Here is a 20558-nt window from a genome sequence, read left to right on the forward strand (position 1 = left end):
AGCACTCACCATGGTCGATGTGGCATCCAGGAGGCTCACGACCTTCATCTCAATGTCATCCTGGCCAAAGCTCTTCAGCATCTTCATAACCTCACTCAGCGTCAGCCACTTACAATCCACGTCTTGAATGGAAACAATATAATCCCCTTCCTTGGTTCCTGCCGCCTAAAAAAAAATATGATTTCAATACAGGTCAACGTTCTGTTCAGTGAAATCCCTGAAGTAGTTCCCAAGTTCATTAATAAAATAGTTATCTGCATAAGTTAACTTCAAGAAGGCAAAAATTGTGGTGGGTGTGGAGAGTGTAGGAGGGGGGCCCGAGACAGATGGATACATGAATACAAATAGCTGATACATTTTGTTGTACAGCAGGAACTAACACAACATTGTAAAGCAATTACACTCCAGTTTAAAAAAAAAAAAAGGCAAAAATTAATCTGTTTCTCTTTGGGCAAGAAAGGTATGAAAGGCCTTTCACATAAAACCAGGCCTTTTACTTAGAAGAGCCCTAAATCAAATCACCCTAGCGTATTTGTGTGGACAGCACACTTTACCCTGGTGGCTCAGATGGTAAAGAATCTGCCTGCAAAGCAGAAGACCCAGGTCCTATCCCTGGGTTGGGAAGATCTCCCAGTGAAAGGAACGGCTACCCACTCCAGTATTCTTGCCTGGAGAATCCCATGACGGGGAGCCTGGCGGGCTACAGTCCATCAGGTCACAAAGAGTCAGACACGACTGAGCAACTAACACTTAACTCTGTCTGTACTTTACCAGACTGACTGTCTGAAAAGGTGCCAGGGAGTTTTGCTTCCAATCTAGAAGGATCCATGCTTACCGCAGCAGAGCAGTACGGATCCAGGAAGTGGACTTGAACTGGGGAGTTTCCTCTCAGAGTGAACCCCAAGTCCCCTTCTTCTGCAGTGAAGTGAATACTTCGAGGAGCCGTCCATCTCTTGTTAGCCGAAAACACAGATAAAGGACCCTTGGGAATAGAGCATCATTAGGTTAGGATCGGAAGGCTGAGTCAGGCATTTGAAAGCTAGAGGAAATGATCATCCTCACAGATTTCATTCGGCCCTGCTCAAGAGACTCATGATACCATCTGCAATAATCTGCACTACAAAGTCATACAAGAACGTTCATTGCCATTTTCTCTAAAAGATCAACATATTTAAAACAAAATTATGTCATATTGCATCTCTACATACTTGCAACTTATAAAAAAGCCTTCCCCTCAAGTCATTATGAAATACATGTTCAACATACCAGCTTCTGGAAGAAGTCCGTTACTGTCACTTTAGAGAACTGTGGGACTATAATTTCAACTTCTCGCTCGGTTTTAGCTGGAAAAGAAGGTTAAAAGTAAAAGCATAAGTGATTCTGTAATTGAAAGTTATTTGTGAAAACTCAGGCCTAAGTCCACTTGGGTGTCTACTCTGAGCTATACCCCACTCTGGGGCTGGGACAGATAGTGATATAAGACAAATTCCCTGCCTTCAAGGGAGCTTATTTGCATTCTAGTGCAACAGTGCCCAGCCTTTTTGGCTCTAGGGACCCATTTTGTGGAAGACAATTTTTCCATGGATCAGGGGGCAGAGATGGTTTCAGGATGATTCAAAGTGCGTTACATTTTTGGGGCACTTTATTTCTATTTTATGGCAATCTCAGGATACTCTGCCTTGACTTTAGGGTTAGGATCCATGCTCCTACAAGAATTTAATGTTGCGGCTGATCTGACAGGAGATGGAGCTCAGGCGGTAATGCAAGCGATGGGGAGCAGCTATAAACACAGCTCACCCCCTGCTCACCTCCTGCTGGGAGGCCTGTTTCCTAAGAGGCCATAGCCTGGTACCGGTCTGAGGCCCAGCGGCTAGGGACCCCTGTTCTAGTGGACATCCTCTGATACTCATAAAATCCTACTGAGAAGTAACTTACATTTCAGGTGTGGCTCTTGGGGAAATACCATGCTTTCAACACTAAATTTTGGTCAAGACGTGCTTCCTCTTTTCATTATTAACATGCAATGTGAGGATTTCACAGTGAGAAGTGGGTTTGCCAAATCAGTGCATCAATAGCTAAATAGCTCCACCATCATATTCTTGGCACTGCAGCCATGAAATTAAAAGACGCTTGTTCCTTGGAAGAAAAGCTATGACACCCAGAGAGCATATTAACAAGCAGAGACATTACTTTGCTGACAAAGGTCCATACAGTCAAAGCTATGGTTTTTTCAGTAGTCATGTACACATGTGAGAGTTGGACCATAAGATTTGGATGTCTAAGCGCCATAGACTTGGACCAAGGCTGAGCACTGAAGAATTGATGGTTTTGTGATGCTAGAGAAGACTCTTGAGAGTCCCTTGGACTGCAAGGGGATCAAACCAGTCAATCCTAAAGGAAATCAATCCTGAATATTCATTAGAAGAACTGATGCTGAAGTTGAAGCTTCAACACTTTGGCCACCTGATGCAAAGAGATGACTCACTGGAAAAGACCCTGATGCTGGGAAAGATTGAGGGCAAGAGGAGAAGGGAGTGACAGAGGATGAGATGGTTGGATGACATCACTGACTCAATGGACATGAGTTTGAGCAAACTCAGGGAGATAGTGGAGAACAGGGAAGCCTGGCATGCTGAGTCCATGGGGTCACAAAGAGCCAAACACAACTTAGCAACTGAACAACAACAAGCCAACCCTTCCCACGAGGCTAGTCAGTGTTTATCAAAGGATCCCAGTGCAGGCTAAGAATACATGAACAACAATATAAAAAAAAAGAAAATCTGGGGAAGAAGACTGGCAATGCCAAGAAGGCTGAACCTCTATTCACAGGATGACCCTGTGGTTTCTTACTGTTTCACACAGCATTGGGCTCATGCAGGCTGCTCATCTACTACAAGACTGGTGCTGCCATCCCCAGAAAACCTCACCAGGAGCTGTGCATCTCCCTCCTTCTATGGAGGTTGTCTCTACTTCGTAGCCACAGACCACACTGCATGGACAAGGTTGCCAAGGAAGTAGCCTGTGTCCATAAAGGAGAATTCTTGAGTGCATTCTTGTTTCCACCAACCATCTTGGTCATCTGGAGCAAAGACTTTGATCTCTCTAAGCCTGCATTGCCTCATCTTTAAAATAAGGGTGAGAACGAGTAAAATGAAATTCTATATACATCTGAGGCTTAATGTTGTTCCTCACTTCAGTTCAGTTCAGTCACTCAGTTGTGTCCGACTCTTTGCAATAAGAGTGGACCGCAGCACGCCAGGCCTCCCTGTCTATCACCAACTCCCTAGCAGATCTCAAATCCTCAACAGACATTAGCCAACTTTACTACTGACAAACTCAGGATTCTAGCTTGAGGAGGGTTCTGTCTCTAGAAGCTGGTCCCTGAAAATGCGGTGGAACTTCAGAGACTGGGGACAGAGGTGTAGGGAGTGGGGTGGGAGAGGGCTTGGTCAAAGGAGGTTCCCTCAATTGGGCGACTTCACTCCCTTTCTTCTAACTCCTAGAAAGAGTCTAGTCATTTTTAACTGTAAGGTCACCTTTCCAGGCAACCATCCACCTCCCAACTCCTGCCCTTCAAGGCAGAACTGACCACTACCTCCCCAAGGGCTACAGCAACTAACCAGTTTATTTACATATTTCTAAACTCAGGACAGTGCTCAACACCTTAGAGATGCTTAGAAAGTGCTGGTGGTACAAGATCTCATCTATATGTGGAATCAGAAACAAACTCATCAGCATCTATTTATGATTAAAAAGAAAAAAACCTCAACAAAGTGGGTATAGAGGGAGCAAGCCTCAACATAATAAAGGCCACATATGACAAACCTTGAAAAGTTCTCCTCTAAGATGAGGAACAAGACAGGGATGTCCACTCTTACAACTTTTATTTTACATGGTACTGGAAGTCCTAGCCATAGCAATTAGACAAAAAAAAAAAAAAAAATTAGACATCCAAATCAGAAAGGAGTAAAACTGTTACCATGTGCAGATGACATAATACTACAAATAGAGAACCCTAATTGTTGTTCAGTAGCTAAGTCATATCTGGCTCTGTGCAAACCCATGGACTATATTTGAACTAATGAATGAATTCAGGAAAGTTGCAGGATACAAAATCAATAAACAGAAATCCATTATATAAACATAAATCCAGTATAGTCACAAATAACAAACTATCAGAAAGAGAAATTAAGAAAACAATCTAATTTACAGTTACATCAAAAATAATAAAATACATAGGAATGAATTTACCCAAGGAAGTGAAAGATCTCTATACTGCAAACTATAAGACACTGATAAAAGAAACTGAAGAAAACACAAATAAATGGAAAGATATTCCATGTCTGTAGACTAGAGAAGTTATATTGTTAAAATGTCCAACTGTTACATATATATATATGGATATAAGCAATCTACTGATTCCATGCAATCACTATCAAAAATCCAAAGGCATATTTAACAGAACTAGAACAAATAATTCTAAAATTTGTATAGAACCACAAAAGATCCCAAATAACCAAAACAATCTTGAGATAAAAGAACAAAGCTAGACCTCCAGCATGAAATCATGCTCCCTGATTTCAATTATAAATGAAGTTACAGTAATCAAAACAGTATTAGCGTGGGCACAAAAACAGACACACAGATCAATGAAACCACACCTTCCAAGATCAAGCCTTGGAGGAGGAATAAGGATGCAGGTGGCTTTCAAATCATACAGTGGGAGGTGTCAGACAGATAGCAAAGTGCAGATTTCCATTAAAATGGTGGTATGTGGGTGGGTATAGAGCATAGGGAAAATGTCCAGGTAAAAGGCAGTTTCTGGGGTCTCCTGACTATCAGTAATGGCTACAACCCCAGAGGAGGTCATGAGACTTCAAGGAAAGGAATCTAAAGGAAGGAAACCAGGGAGAGGAGACCCTCAAGAATGCCAAGAGGGGAGACTGGGATTGGGAAAGGCAGTCAGCGAAGAGTGGGAAGGAAAGTCGGAGCACAACCAAGGTGGCAGGACCCAACATCACAGGTGGCGATATGAGGGGCAGGAGGGGGTCAGCTGCCACTAAAGGGTCAACAAAGACCATGAGGGAGGCCTCGATCTGAGAATGAGAAGGTAAGGACTCTAGGGCAAGAGGAGCACTTGAGCAGCCCTGCCTCTCATGCAGCGCACTCTGCACTGGCACCCACGCCACTCACAGACGATGTCGGGAGCGTCGGTCAAGTTCAGGAGGTCATCGTCCTCCCGGAGCTGAGTGTACTTAAGCTGGGACCGCTCGTGTGCCGCGGACAGCACCTCTTGCAGCACGTCGATGTTGCGGAGCTTCTTGCACAGGCTGGCCTCCCTCATGGACTCCTCGTGGTGGGTAACGGCTCGGCACAGATGGGATTTCCCTGCCCACAGAAGATCAACACCACCGGTCACGCGTAACAAACTGCAACGTGAGTACTTCGTGGAGAGCCTGAGCGCCCAAGGATCTGCCCAGAAAGGTGGACATTCTCTTTCCTGAAGGATCTGCCTGGAAGGCTTCAGTCCCTCTGAAATGTGTGTGCAGTATGCTCACTTGTGTCTCTAGAACTTTCATTCAGCAAACATTTACCAAATGTTCTAGGCATTAGAGTTAAAGCAAAAGCTAGCCTCTATATTCATTGAGTTTGCATGCTAATGATTGAAGACAGAAAAATAACAAGCAAATAAATGTATAATGGGTCATGCGGCATTAAGGTTCTGGAGAAAAATAAAGCAGAAACAAAAGTAATAGGCAGATGTAGTACTTGAGAAGATGGGGAATGAGGAGTCGCCCTTCTATGATGTGTGATCAGAAAAGGCCTTTTAGGAGGTTAACTTAAGTACAGCCCTGAAGCATTCCCAGAAGAGCAGCAAGTGCAAAGGCCCTGGGACAGCAGCATGCCTGAATGTTTAAGGACAACAAGGGGCTTGGAAGTTTCGCTGGGGAGAGTAAAGGCTGCAGAGAAGGATGGAGAATGAGGCCAGAGAGGAACAGGAGCCTGACCATGTCCAACCTCAAAAGCACCGGTGAAGACTCCTATCCTTCTCTGGGTGAGATGAGAGCACGAGGGCTCCTGGTAAAAAGCTGGGCAAGCTGTGTGACCTCTCTGGACCTCTCTCTCCTCAAATGAAAACTGGGGATCATACCACATCTATCTCATAGGGTTGGGTGAGGTTTAAGCAAGTTAATGTCTATTAAGCAGGCACCACATAAGCATGGCTTGGACCAGGGTAGTAGGTAAGAAGTGATCAGATTTGGGATATTTTTCTAGGTAGAGTCAACAAGATTTGCTAATCAAAGATGGGTGAGAAAGCAAGATGAAGGTAAAGAGTGAGTCCTAGGTTTCTGGCCTGCAAACCTAGAAAGATGAAGTCACCATCACTGAGATGGGGAAAGTGCATGGGTGGGATGGGGGGCAAGTTTGAGTGGTGGAAGAACTCAGATTTGGACACAGAAAACTTGCTCTGAGATCTGTTAGAGACCAAACTAGGACAATTCATTATCAGTTCTTAAGTGTGGCCTATGAAATGCATGCTTCCAGAATAGGTTGACCAAGGACCATCCCCTGGACCACTAGGGAGCTGGAAGACTGCCAAAGCACTGGCTCCACTGTGGGAGGGCTGGGCACACACAGAACCCATGAGAACACAGCTCTGGAAGCCTGCTGAGACTAGAAGACTGTGCCTCCTGGTTTCTGAATCCAGAGTGGCCACAATGACTCAGAAGACCTACTCCCCAGGCCCTGCCCTGGCAACCTGTCTGGGGTTGTCAGTGAGTGGGAGCAGCTGGATGGGTCAGATGGGACACAAGGGAGGAAGGGAGCAGGAGAGCCAGCACGCACCCAGTAGCTGGCGCTGATGCACATTCTTCAGGGTGGCCAAGGGTGTCAGTCCCTCTGGCATGTGGCTATAGAGCTGGGACAGGCACTTCTCCTGGTGGTCCTCATCTTCACCAGGCTTCACTGCAACAGGAACCGCAAGATAGATCCTTTCTCATGGCCGTGGTGCAGCCTTTATACATGGCTCCACAGACCCACTGAAATCCCGCTTTCAACTACATCCCCAGCTTAACAAGGCACTTGGGATAACAGGTCTCCTTTCCAGCCCTAGCCACACCCAGGCAATCCAACCCAAGGTCTTTGTGCAGGGGGGCCAATCTCACTCTAGGGGCTCATGATTTGGCTCCAAGGCTCTAATCTCTACTTCCTCCCAGTCACCATCTCACGAACCTCCAAGCACAGCCCTGCCTTAAACCTCTGAGGGCCTCCCTGCCTGCACCCTCCCTGGTACATGTCCATTCCTAACTTCACCAAACCACCCAGCACTACCTCAACAGCATCCGTTCCAGGACCCAGTCAGATCCTGTTCTCACTCTAGCTGTCCTTTCCTTCCTCGTTCCACTGGAAAAGTCCCCCTCAGAGTCCCAAGTCTAACTCAGATGGCAGTGCCTGCCTCGGAGGAACCTCCATGACTATACCAAGGACTCCAACTTCTGCCCCATTTGTGTTCCTACCTCAATGACTGTATTTCTATTGGTTTACCCGACTAGTTCCGCTCAAAAGACTATAATAATCCCAGCAGGAGCAGCTAACACAGAGAGCCCTCCATATAAGAAGCACTATATAGCTTTGCACAGAGGCATTTAGTTTTCACAACAGCTTGTGAGATAGGACCTCTTCATATTTCCGTTTTATAGATGAGAAAACTGAGGCACAGAGCAGCTAAGTAACTTGCCCAAGATCACCTAGCTAGTAAATGACAGAGCTGAGATATGAACCCAGGCAGTCTGGCCCCAGAGGATGGCCTTTCCGCTACTTGGAGGGCTGCCTTGATGAGCACAAATTGCAACAAAAGTCCCTTCCCCACCTACAACCTCAGATCAGAGCCAAGATTAGGGGGAGGAGAGTGAGGCGTTCACCTTAGGCTGAAAATTTAAGCAGGTGCTCTAAACCCAGCCACCAAGGTATATATGATAGTTTAATACAATTTTCTAAGTATCAAAATTAATGCAAAAATATTCATGATGAACATCAAATTTCCTTTGTTTCATGCTCCAATGTGGCTCAGCATACCACCGTTATTATCTGCGTCTTCATTTTCTTTTATTAATTTGTTTTTGAGCATGCCACACCGCATGTGGGATCTTAATTCCCTGACCAGGGATCAAACCCGTGCTTCATGAAGTGGAAGCACGGAGTCTTAACCACTGGACTGCCAGGGAAGTCCCAACCGGTGTCTTCTTTTAAAGTTTTGATCACCGTAAATTTTTGCCTCAGTTTTGATTCATCTACAATTACATGTTAAAACATTATCTCAATTACTGAGTTCACGGGCATCCCCTTAGATTTTGTGCTTGAGGTGAGTATCTCCCTGATCTAGCCCTGGTCCTGGATTCCAGGCGAAATATCTCCATGAAGCTGTCAGCTCCACCCCAGGCAGAAGAAACGCTACCCCCTCCCCCTCGCATAGCAATACCACATCACCCCTCATCCCACCCTGTGTGACAGCTGCCTGGGCCTACGTGTAACCCCCACCCTCTGCCCCCAGGCTGCTGAGCATCTCTCAGGCAAGCAGAAAGCTCTCACTCAGCTCAGTGTCACCCAGAGGCAGCAAGCCTGCAACCCTGACCAAAGCCCGGAGCCCCAGGCCGCCCAGCCTTACGCTGGTGGTCGATGAGCAGGGTGGCTGTGAAGTAGTGGGCCAGGGCTTCATAGTGGTGGGCCTTCACGCAGGCCAAGCTGGCCCAGGAGTACGGGATGTTCTCCTTCACCGGCTCCTGGTTCATGGCCGTGTGCAGCTGCCGATAGACCTCTCCCACCTAGAACGGAAGGAACACTGGGAGTGGGGAGCCTGGCACAGGGGCCCTCACGTATCCGGGCTGCAGAAAAAGAGCCCTTTCTTCTCTGTGGCGGCCCCTGCCAGAGGCCGCTCCGCAATCTGGGAGCTATTCCAAGGGCTCCCAGTGTTGTCAATGTCAGAGTTAACAGGGAGCCTGGGCCACCATCATTATGCTGGTCTTTAGGCTCAGCTGCAGGTGGAATCAGTGATCCGTATCTGAAACACTGACTTGCCAACAAAACGCAAGCCAGTGCTCTGGCCAGCCAGGGCGGGCAGGCTGCCCAGGTCACAGGCAAGCTGCCGTGGGAAGCCCCTGCTCTCTCCAGTGGGCCCACACCAATGCACCCTGCTCGCCCCAGAAGTCAGGGGAAACAGCAAGGCTTACCTTGGCCGCTTCCTGAGCCACCTTCACCAGGAGGAAGAATTCGTTCTGGAGCCCAGGGAGGCAGACCTTCTCAAACGTGCTTTCTTGGGCTTGTGCCAGCATCATTTTGACCAGCACACTGAGCATGGCGGGGCTCATGTCGTAACTTGGAGTGTGAGTAAACGTCTCCTTCAGGTAGTTTAAAACCCCTGCAATTGGAATTGTTTTGAGCATTAGTTAGGGATATCCTGTTTATTTCACCATTGCTACTCAAGAATATAAAAAATGATGAAGCAAAAATATGAAACTAGTGTCTCAAAGCATCTTTAGAAAACTCTGATTCTCAATTACTAAAAACCAGCAATTCCACTCCTGGGTATAACCCCACAGAATTGAAAGCAGTGGCTTAAACTGATATTTATACAAGAATGCTCATGGCAGCATTATTCCTAGTAACCAAAAGGTGGAAACAACTCAAATGTCCATCGACATTTGAGATATGAGGATAAATCAAGTGTGGTATATACATACAATGGAGTATTTTCAGCCTTGGGACTTCCCTGGTGGCCTGGTGGCTAAGACTTCATACTCCCAGTTCGATCCCTGGTCGGGGAACTAGATCCCACACGCCGTAACTAAGATCAAAGATCCCTTGTGCTGCAACTAAGACCTGGGGCAGCCAAATAAATGAAATAAATATATTTTTTTTAAAAGGCAAGGGCTTCCCTGGTGGCTCAGCGGTAAAGCATCTGCCTGCCAATGTAGGAGGGGTGGGTTTGATCTCTGGCCTGGGAAGTTCCCACATGCTCATAAGCAGCTAAGTCCCTGTACCGCAACAACTGAGACTGTGCTCTAGAGCCCAGGAGCCACAACTACTGAGCTCACATGCTGCAGCTACTGAAGCCCGAGTGCCCTAGATCCCATGCTCTGCGATAAGAGAGGCCACTGCAATGAAAAGGCGTTGCTGGGCAACCAGAGTAGCCCCCCCGCCCTCTCACAACTGAAGAAAAGCCCACAATGAAGACTCAGCACAGCCAAAAATAAGTGAATCAATCTTCAAAAAAAAAAAAAGAAGTCAATTCTGACACATGGTACAACATGAATGAAGACATCATGCTACGTGAAGTAGGTCCATCACCCTGAGCTGAGGTATCTGGAATAGTCAAATTCATAGACACACATGGGCTGCAGGGAGGAGGGAATGGAGTTATTGTTTAATGGGACAGAGTTTCCCTTTGGGGTGATAAAAAAAAGTTCTGGAGATAGACAGTTGCACAACAGTGTGGCTGTACTTGATACCAACAAACTACTCCTAAAAATGGTTACAGTGGTAATTTTGTTATGTATGTTTTACCAGTAAGAAGACTTTTGTTTTCCAGTTCTCTTCCAAAACGTTTACATCTGTATCAAGCAAGGAAACCAGCCTGCTCCCTGTCCATTCCTGTCTCACCTGGACCCTTGTGAGAAATTCCATACGTGACTAGGCAACTGAGGGAAGTGAAGGAAGACAGAATGACTAAAGGACTCGCAGGGGGTCATGTTCACTCTTAACTTCTGGGTCATTCAGAAACTCAAGGCTTTTTCTGCAGAACCTCAGAGAAGATCAGCTCAATCACTCTAGTGGAAATTTTCATGCTATAGCCCTCAGCTGACTTTCTTATGTGTTAGAAAAGTGTCACAGCATTAACTGGCAAAGCAACCTAGAGCTGAAATAAAACCTCCTGGCAAAATCCCATCTGACTGGTTCCTCTGGTTTTGCTGCAAAGCACAAGCTGCCCTGCAGGAGGAAGGCCAGGCTGCAGGCTCTCTGGGGTCCACTCTCACTCTGTTCTCAAGCTTTGTCTTGTCCATGTCTCTGGAATCTTAGAGACAGGCATACCTGCTTCAGATTCTTCAGAGAGAAAGATGAGCCCAGAAAAGGATTTACAGTGAAAGAATTCAACTCCCACGTGAAATTTCAGCATGGTGTTTTCTCCCAAGGGATCTATCTATGGTTTAACCAAACAATATCATGACCAGCCCAAACGGCAAAGCCATGGTTCTTCACAGCCTTGCAGAGGAAAATGAGATACCCCCCAAAATTTTCTGCCAGAGTAACACCCCAAAGTAGAGTGACAAGGACTGGCACAGAAAGAAACTTATTATGCAGCCAGCTCCGGGCATCACACGGTGGTCAGCACTGTGGCCACTTCTGCCTATAATCCCTATGCCAACTCCGCAGGACACAGCTAGAGGGGAGTCAGCCAGGACCCTTGAGCACCCATGAGACAGGCCTACCCACTGCACCCATGGGCTGCCAACCACCGCCTGCTCCTCCATAGGCTGGTGCTAAGTGTCACTTAGCAGGGAGCCAAGAAGAGCAACTGTGGGTGAGCAAGCTTCTCAGAATTCGCATAACAAAGGCACGGATGGTAACACTCACTGATGAGGCACGCTGCCGGAGGAAAGAAAAAAGAAAAAGCCTACATTCTCACCGCTTGAGAAAACTTATTCTCTTCTTCAAAACTGTATTCAAAGACACAGTTCATCCACTGCCATCCGTGGGGCCACTCATTCGGAAAAGATTAATCATTAACCACTGTGTACATGAGCCACAGTCAGACGGAGACGACCGGGTTTGAGCCAGGAAGCAATTTTCCTGATGGGAAGAGCCACCAGCTCTGGAAGCTGGCCAGGCCCTTTCAGGCTTCTGAGGCCAAGCGTGGGCCTGGGGAGGATCCACAGACCCCCTTCAGCTCAGGTACCGGGCCACTTGGCAGAGCCAGAGCTCTATCTCAGCGGCAGCGCCTCCTTGGAGACGTACCTGCGGCTCTCTGAAAGGCATCCACCGTGCTCTCCAGCCCAGCTTCTGTCTGTCGATTGCACCGGGTGCCGATCTGTGTATAGAGGGCTCCGATGTTAAACAGGATGCTGGCCTTCTCCAGCAGCAAGTTCTGTTGGCTGACCGGAACCCCGGTGAGGGAGTCATACCTATGTAAAAGAAACATCTTTTGAGAATATGGACCCCTTGGCTAGTGAGTGCCGTTTGGGGGTAAAAATGGACAAAACTTATTTCTTGAATAAAACTCAAAGATGCACATGCAATGAGGCTTTTATCTCAAGCAAGACTATGGGCCTGCTCATACTGTTAAGACGCCCACGAGCACAAAGAGAAACGGGGCCGCTTCTCAACCAGGATGTCCTTCCATAGGTGAGTGGACACACAAACTGTGGTACAGCCATACAGTGGAAAACTACGCAACACTTAAAAAAAAAAAAGAAATGAACTATGAAGGCATAAAAAGACACAAGAAACCTTAAGTGCATGTGACTAAGTGAGAGAGGCCAATCCGGAAAGGCTACCTACTGTATGATTCCAACTATATGACATTCTGGAAAAGACAAGACAGCAGAGACAAAAACAATCAGTGGTTGCCAGGGCTGGGGAGTGCCAAGGGGCAGGGACGCCTAGGGGGAGCGCAGAAGACTGCAGGGTCATGGAACCGCTCTGTGTGATGCTATAACGGGGATGCGTGTCCTTGCTGTTTAGTCGCTAAGTGACGTCTGGCTCTTTTGCGATCCCATGGCCTGTAGCCCGATAGGCTCCTCTGTCCATGGGATTTCCCAGGGGAGAATACTAGAGTGGGTTGTCATTTCCTTCTCCAGGGGATCTCCCCAACCTGGGGATCGAACCCACGTGTCCTACATTGGCAGGGGGATTCTTTACCACCGAGCCATCCAGGAAGCCCACATGTCGTTGATCGTTTGTCCAAACCCATGGAACATACACCACCGACAGGAACTGTAAACAGTGGATGCTGGGTGATGAGCAGCCACTGTAAGTACATCAACTGTAACAAACATAACGCTCTGGCGGCGGATGTTGACGGTGGAGGAGGTGCTGGGTGTGCAGGAGCATCGGGTGTATGAGAACTCTCTGCACCTTCCTTTCAATTTTACTATGAACCTGAAACTGCTCTAAAAAATAAAGTGTATTTAAAAAAAAATAAGGCTGCTCCTACTTGAAATGTAGCAATTACTAACCCCTCATAATTCTTCCTGAGGCCTTGAAGACTCAGGATATGTTTTAAAGTTCATACATTGACCAGGGTATAGATATGGAGCTTCTCCCTAATTCAGCACTAAGAAGTCACATTTGGGGTTTTCACTCATGTGCAGGCAGCTAACACACCTTTAGGAAAAGTCATCTGCCCTTCCTTTCAAAAGCAAGCATCAAGAGCCATCTGCTGTGGTGAAATTTAACTCTGAATATGCTTCTCAGCTGCTACGATTTACTTTCATTTCACATACTCCTTGGGCTTCCGAGGTGGCTCAGATGGTAAAGAATTCACCTGTAACGCCCTGGGTCAGGAAGATCCCCTGGAGAAAGGAATAGCTACTCACTCCAGTATGCTTGCCTGGGAAATCTCATGGACAGAGGAAACTGGCGGACTACAGTCCGTAGGGTCACAAAGAATCCGACGAGACTGAGTGACTAAGCATGCACATACTCCTAAGCAACTCAGAGAAGAGGTATAGCACCTCCAAGATATTTGGACAGCACTAATCATCAAAAGTACCAACTCTGGGGAAGAATCAAAGATTCTGCTTCAGTTTTTAATAGCTCTGATCTACTTCTGTTTGCTGCCCTGGTCATTGGGAGAAAACTTGTTTCCCACCATCATCCCATCTGGGACAAGAATCTTGCTTCTTGTCAGTTGTACCTCAGAGCCTTGGGGTTTCCCTCACGATAAAATGAACACACATACGAACACACACATGCCTCCTCTACACACACACACAAATGCCTCCTCTCCTCAGCTCACTTGCTCTGAGAGGCAATAAGCCACCGTCTGTCGGAGCCTTCTCCCTGTGGATCCCCTTCATAAACAAACACCGGTTTATCCACACATCTCCACGCTCTCCTCTGTTCATGGGACAACTAGGAGGGGGCTGCAGTGCAGAGGAGGCTCGTGTGGGGCTGAGGCTCCCCAGTGTGGCTGGAGATAGAAAGCCCCAGCTCAGGCACCTACCAGGTAAACAGGATCCCCATCTGCCGGGTGGGCGGGAAGAATCGGCTCTCGACAAACCCCAGCTGCAGGAAGTAACTCAGCAGCAGCTCTACTCCCGCCTCATTTCGGCTGGGCGTCCGACAGGCCTGAAAGGACAGGAACCACCGCAGGGGTGAGTGGGTGAACAGAGAGCAGATGGACGGGCCAGGAAGATGTTCACACACAGTTTCTCTGGAGCCTGGGCCCCGCTGCTGGTATCATGAACTCTAGGAGAGCTGGGAGGAACTCATGAGTCCTGGAACCCAGCCTCAGACATGCATGTCTGCCTCCTCTGTGGTCTTCTTTCGTGGCAAGAAGATGAATGGATGTTTCCGACAGCCCCTCCCTAACACCCCCGACCACCACTGATTCTACAAGACTTCAAGTGCAACAATGGGATCATCAGAAGACTGGACAACCTCTAATCATAGCCAGTCTCCTCTCCATCCCGCTGCACATGGAAACCTACTTGTCTGAGATCCATGAGATCTGCTATTTCATCTTCGTAGAGGTAGCTATCTTCACTGTAATGTTCCAGAATAAAATCCTGCAAGAAAAATGAGATACTGAAGGTGTGACTCAAAACCAGAAACAGGTAAAATAGTAATGAGAAACGCTAGACTGGAAGAAACACAAGCTGGAATCAAGATTGCCGGGAGAAATATCAATAACCTCAGATTTGCAGATGACACCACCCTTATGGCAGAAAGTGAAGAGGAACTCAAAAGCCTCTTGATGAAAGTGGAGAGTGAAAAAGTTGGCTTAAAGCTCAACATTCAGAAAACAAAGATCATGGCATCCGGTCCCACCACTTCATGGGAAATAGATGGGTAAACAGTGGAAACAGTGTCAGACTTTATTTTTCTGGGCTCCAAAATCACTGCAGATGGTGACTGCAGCCATAAAATTAAAAGACGCTTACTCCTTGGAAGGAAAGTTATGACCAACCTAGATAGCGTATTCAAAAGCAGAGGCATTACTTTGCCAACAAAGGTTCGTCTAGTCAAGGCTATGGTTTTTCCTGTGGTCATGTATGGATGTGAGAGTTGGACTGTGAAGAAGGCTGAGCGCCAAAGAATTGATGCTTTTGAACTGTGGTGTTGGAGAAGACTCTTGAGAGTCCCTTGGACTGCAAGGAGATCCAACCAGTCCATTCTGAAGGAGATCAGCCCTGGGATTTCTTTGGAAGGAATGATGTTAAAGCTGAAACTCCAGTACTTTGGCCACCTCATGCGAAGAGTTGACTCATTGGAAAAGACTCTGATGCTGGGAGGGATTGGGGGCAAGAGGAGAAGGGGACGACAGAGGATGAGATGGCTGGATGGCATCACCGACTCAATGGACATGAGTTTGAGTGAACTGCGGGAGTTGGTGATGGACAGGGAGGCCTGGCGTGCTGCGATTCATGGGGTCGAAAAAAATCAGACACGACTGAGCGACTGATCTGATCTGATCTGAAGGTATGCGTTTATGCTAAGTCAATTCAGTCATGTCTGACACTTTGCGACCCTATGGACTGTAGCCTGCCAGGTTCCTCTGTCCAAGGGATTCTCCAGGCAAGAATACTGAAGTGAGTTGCCATGCCCTTCTCCAGGGGATCTTCCCGAGCCAGGGATTGAACCCACGTCTCTTTAATCTACTGCACTGGCAGGCGGGTTCCTTACCACTAGTGCCACCTGGAAAGCCCATAAAAATGCAGGTAGAGTTCATAAAAATTTATGGGAACGTGTACACTACAGTGATTTTCTAAGTGGTGGGATTTATTTTCTTAGTTTTGTTTACATATATTTAAATTCTTTTGCTTTTGTTGTTTTGGTTAAAGGGGAAAAAAGTAAAAGTGAAAGTCGATCAGTCGTATACAACTCTTTGCAACCCCATGGACTACAGTCCATGGAATTCTCCAGGTCAGAATACCGGAGTGGGTAGCCTTTCCCTTCTCCAGGAAATCTTCCCAACCCAGGGATCAAACTCAGGTTTCCTACATTGTAGGCAGATTCTTTACCAGCTGAGCCACAAGGGAAGCCCAAGAATACTGGAATGGGTAGCCTATCCCTTCTCCAGCAGATCTTCTGGAACCAGGAACGGAACTGGGGTCTCCTGCATTGCAGGTGGATTCTTTACCAACTAAGCTATCAGAGAAGCCCAGTTAAAAGGGAAGTTGTTTTCTATTTAAAAACATCTTGGCAGGGGACTTCCCTGTGGTCCAGTGGCTAAGACTCTGCCAATGCAGAGGTCACGGTTCCATCCTTTCTCAGGGAACTAGATGCCACATGCTATAACTAAAGATCCCACAAGCACCAACTAAGAATTCGAATGCCACAACTAAAGAGCCTACATGTCGCAGCTGACGATCTGAAATGCCACAATGAAGATTGAAGACCCACCCTCCCCCAGTGCCACAACTAAGACCCAGTGCAGCCAAATACATAAATAAATATTTTTTAAAAAATTAAAGTGCCTTGGCAGCAGAGCGAAGTGACTTGTGGAAGTGACTCTGAGTTCAATCACACTGGCAAACATCACAGATATTCAGGGGCTCAGACCTTCATCTTCAGTGGGGACTTCACACATGGCAAAGGCAACTCATGTCTGGGGACTGTTCTGAGACCTCAGGGTCTGTGATGGGAACCCCTGTGAGGGCACTTCCACGAACAAAGCACCCCAGTGAGACCCCCAGCTGGGTCCAGTGTTTGATGCTGGCTCTGTGAATTCATTCAATCATAAGACACATTGGTAAGCGCTGGCAGTGTGCCAGGCACTGTACACAGTGCTGGGGCTGCTTCAGAGAACAAAACAAAGACCTTGCCCCATGGCACTTACAATCTCACAGGGGAGCACAGACAGTAAGTGACAGGCATAACACAGAGTTCCCTGGTGGTCCAGAGGCTGAGATTCACTGCCGAGGCCCAGGCTCAATGGTCAGGAAACTGAGATCCCATAAGCTGTGCTGCTGCTGCTACTTGGTCACTCAGTCGTGTCCAGCTCTTTGCGACCCCATGGACTGTAGTCCGCCAGGCGCCTCTGTCCAAGGGATTCTCCAGGCAAGAATACTAGAGTGGGTTGCCATTTCCTCCTCCAGGGGATCTTTCCCACCTAGGGACTGAAACCTCATCTCTGACATCTCCTGCATTGGCAAGCGGGTTCTTTACCATTAATGCCACCTGGGAAGCCCCCAACCCCCACTGCCTGCTATAAGCTGTGTGGTGTGGCCAACATTTTTTTTTTTATTTAAATAAAAAAGAAATAGGTACAACATAAAAAAATAGGTACAACATAACATATATTAGCGGAGAAGGCAATGGCAACCCACTCCAGTACTCTTGCCTGGAGAATCCCAGGGACAGGGGAGCCTGGTGGGCTGCCGTCTATGGGGTCACACAGAGTCGGACACGACTGAAGTGACTTAGCAGCAGCAGCAGCAGCAACATATATTAGAAGATGGTTAAGTATTGCAGGAAAGAAATAAGAGGAGTATAATGTGTGTGGCGGAGAAGGCAATGGCACCCCACTCCAGTACTCTTGCCTGGAAAATCCCATGGATGGAGGAGCCTGGTGGGCTGCAGTCCACGGGGTCGCTAGGAGTCGGACACGACTGAGCGACTTCACTTTTTCACTTTCATGCATTGGAGAAGGAAATGGCAACCCACTCCAGTGTTCTTGCCTGGAGAATCCCAGGGACGGGGGAGCCTGGTGGGCTGCCGTCTATGGGGTCGCACAGAGTCGGACACGACTGAAGTGACTTAGCAGCAGCAGCAGCAATGTGTGTGGAGAATGAGTTCTTGAACAACGTAAGTGCTGGCTCTCCCTGGCTGCAAAAAGTTGAAGGGAGTGATTGTTGATTACATTTTCCCAAGTGGCTCTGAGTATTCTCTTTACACACTTTCTACATTAAAGTCCCTTCTGCTTTTTATATGTTCAGTGAATATTTACACATGCACCCATACACCCTCCACTTACAAAAATGAGATTGTACTGAACGAATATACAACTTGGCTTCACTCTTGTTTTTCTTGAATTGGCACTGTATCAAATGTTTTCCTATGCCACAAAGTATTCTACGACACAGATTTCAATGGTTATATAAGCCTCCAAAGGCACAAAGGTGTCATTCATTTATTCAACAAATAGAGTGCCTACTATGTGCTAGCCAATATGTACCATGATATTCTTAACCCTCCTTTGTTAAACACATAAATCATGACAGTCCTCCTTCTGCACATCTCTGATTAGTTCCTCAGAATAAATCCTGAGAAGACGTTGTGCCAGTTCCAAGGACATGCAGAAGGCTCCTTTTGTTTTTTCACATGTGTCATTTTTAGCCAACTTTTCTGTTCGCTTTATGATTCTATGATTTTCTTTATGACTTTAAGTGCTGGTGTTTGGAATCAGCTCCTCTACTAACATAGCGACACTGTATATATTTGAAATGGTTTTCAAATATGATCAATTATGTTACCAGTGACGATAATTATGGTGAGGATGATCTGGGAGACAAAGTTCCTCTAGGGCTTCTATAGGACTACATCCGTGAGAGCAGCATTAAAGCCACCACTCAGGGGACTTCCCTGGTAGTCCAGTGCTTAAGAATCTGCCTTCCAATGAGAGGGATGTGGGCTTGATCCATGGTCAGGGAACTAAGATCCCACATGCCTCGGGGCAACTAAGCCTACACGCCCCAACTACTGAATTCATCATGCCACAACAAAGACCCAAAGCAGCCCAAAATAAATAAATAAACAAGTATTAAAAAAAAAAAAAAGAAGACTAAGAAGAAGGCTTGTTCTACTTGGTGTTAAAACACATGAAAAGTGGACAATGAAACCAAATATGGAGCAGAAACAGAAGCAGATTCGAGAATCAGGTGTATAACATAAGCCCACCATTCAAAGAAGAGGAAAAGCCTGGAGCATCCACCAGGTCCAGGCAGGAAGGAGGGTACACACAGCTGTTCCTGATGTGAACTGAACGGAAGAACTCTTACAGGGATGGGGGTAGGGTTATGGGAAACCACAGGGATGGCGTGGGACCTCCAGAGCCATTAGAACCACAGGGCTGAAGGGCCAAAGGGGAGAAGGAGTTATAAGAACTTGGAGAGGTGGCTGCCTGAGGCGAGGTCCAAACCAGGACGTCCTCTGGTGGAGTGGGGGGGGAATGCAAAAGGTAGCCAGCTGAGGGAACTGAGGAGTTCCCTCTCCTCCCATCCTCTCATCGCAGGCTGCAGCTGAGGGAACTGAGGAGTTCCCTCTCCTCCCATCCTCTCATCGCCAGCTGCTGCTTCTCCCCCTCAGCCACACCCAGTAGGAAGTCACAGAGCAGGAGCCAGTGCCAACTCCCACACAGAGCAGGAGGGAGGGGGACTGAGGGGGCAGGAGGGGCACAGGATGAAAAGGACAGCATCCAACACGACACATGGATTCCTTAGACATAGCTCAGGGGAAGCTGGCCACCACTTTGGTGAAAATAAACACGTACAGCCCCGGGGCTTCCCTGGTGGTCCAGTGGTTAGGATTCCGCCTTGCAATGCAGGGGACACCACTAGTTTGATCCCTGGTCCAGGAAGATCCTATCTGCTGCAAGGCAACTAAGCCTGTGCCACAACTACTGAGCCTGCGCTCTGCAGCCCTTGAGCCACAGCTGCTGAGCCCACATGCAGCAACTACGGAAGCCCATGAACCTGTGCTCCACAATGAGAGGCCACCCCAATGAGAAGCCCGCCTACCACAACTACACAGTACCCCTGCTCTCCGCAACTAGACAAAGCCTGCATGCAGCAACGAACACCCAGCACAGCCAAAAAGAAACTAAAAAAAAACTTAGCGCCCTACCTCTCATTACTCACCCCCAAACAAACTCCAGATTGACTAAAGATTTAATGTTCAAAATCAAACAAAGCACTGTTAGAAACTACAGCAAAATAAATGTTTCCTCTTGGTGTGGAGAATGCCTTTCAAGGCAGGGTTGTAAAGGGAAGAACTGTGAAGCTTAACAACATAAAATCTGTTTGGAAAAAAAAGATGTATTTTATATTTTTTTTAAACTGGTATTGCTTGTAAAACAAGTTAAAGGAGAGAACATACTGGGAGAAATACTTGCAAACATACATTACCAAGGATTACTCTCCTTCATATACAAACGAACTCAAGAGCAACCCTGTGGTGAAGGAGACAAAGGATAGAAATAGGTATTTCCAAGAGGACACATATAAGGAGCAAATAAACAGAAATGAGGATGTATTCAACTCTAGAATGTATACAAACTGTAATGATACCATTTTTGCCTGACCTCCCAAAATCAAAATGATCAATGATACCCACTGTAAGTG

General features: G+C 47.1%; 1 protein-coding gene across 1 annotated transcript in view; it reads right to left on the reverse strand.

Annotated features, from left to right (window-relative positions):
- The window catches only part of RHPN2 (rhophilin Rho GTPase binding protein 2), a 70600-nt gene that overhangs the window by 5425 nt on the left and 44617 nt on the right, over nt 1-20558 (reverse strand). Inside the window, exons 5-14 of the mRNA XM_061387912.1 lie at nt 14706-14783; nt 14219-14343; nt 12010-12176; nt 9228-9415; nt 8666-8822; nt 6847-6966; nt 5194-5388; nt 1267-1343; nt 836-982; nt 10-165 (exon numbers count right to left, since the gene is read on the reverse strand). Of these exons, the coding sequence (XP_061243896.1) occupies nt 10-165; nt 836-982; nt 1267-1343; nt 5194-5388; nt 6847-6966; nt 8666-8822; nt 9228-9415; nt 12010-12176; nt 14219-14343; nt 14706-14783 (1410 nt within the window). The remainder of the gene's footprint in view (nt 1-9; nt 166-835; nt 983-1266; nt 1344-5193; nt 5389-6846; nt 6967-8665; nt 8823-9227; nt 9416-12009; nt 12177-14218; nt 14344-14705; nt 14784-20558) is intronic.

This window comes from Bos javanicus, chromosome 18 (genome assembly GCF_032452875.1).
Source record: "Bos javanicus breed banteng chromosome 18, ARS-OSU_banteng_1.0, whole genome shotgun sequence".
Lineage (NCBI taxonomy): Eukaryota > Metazoa > Chordata > Mammalia > Artiodactyla > Bovidae > Bos > Bos javanicus.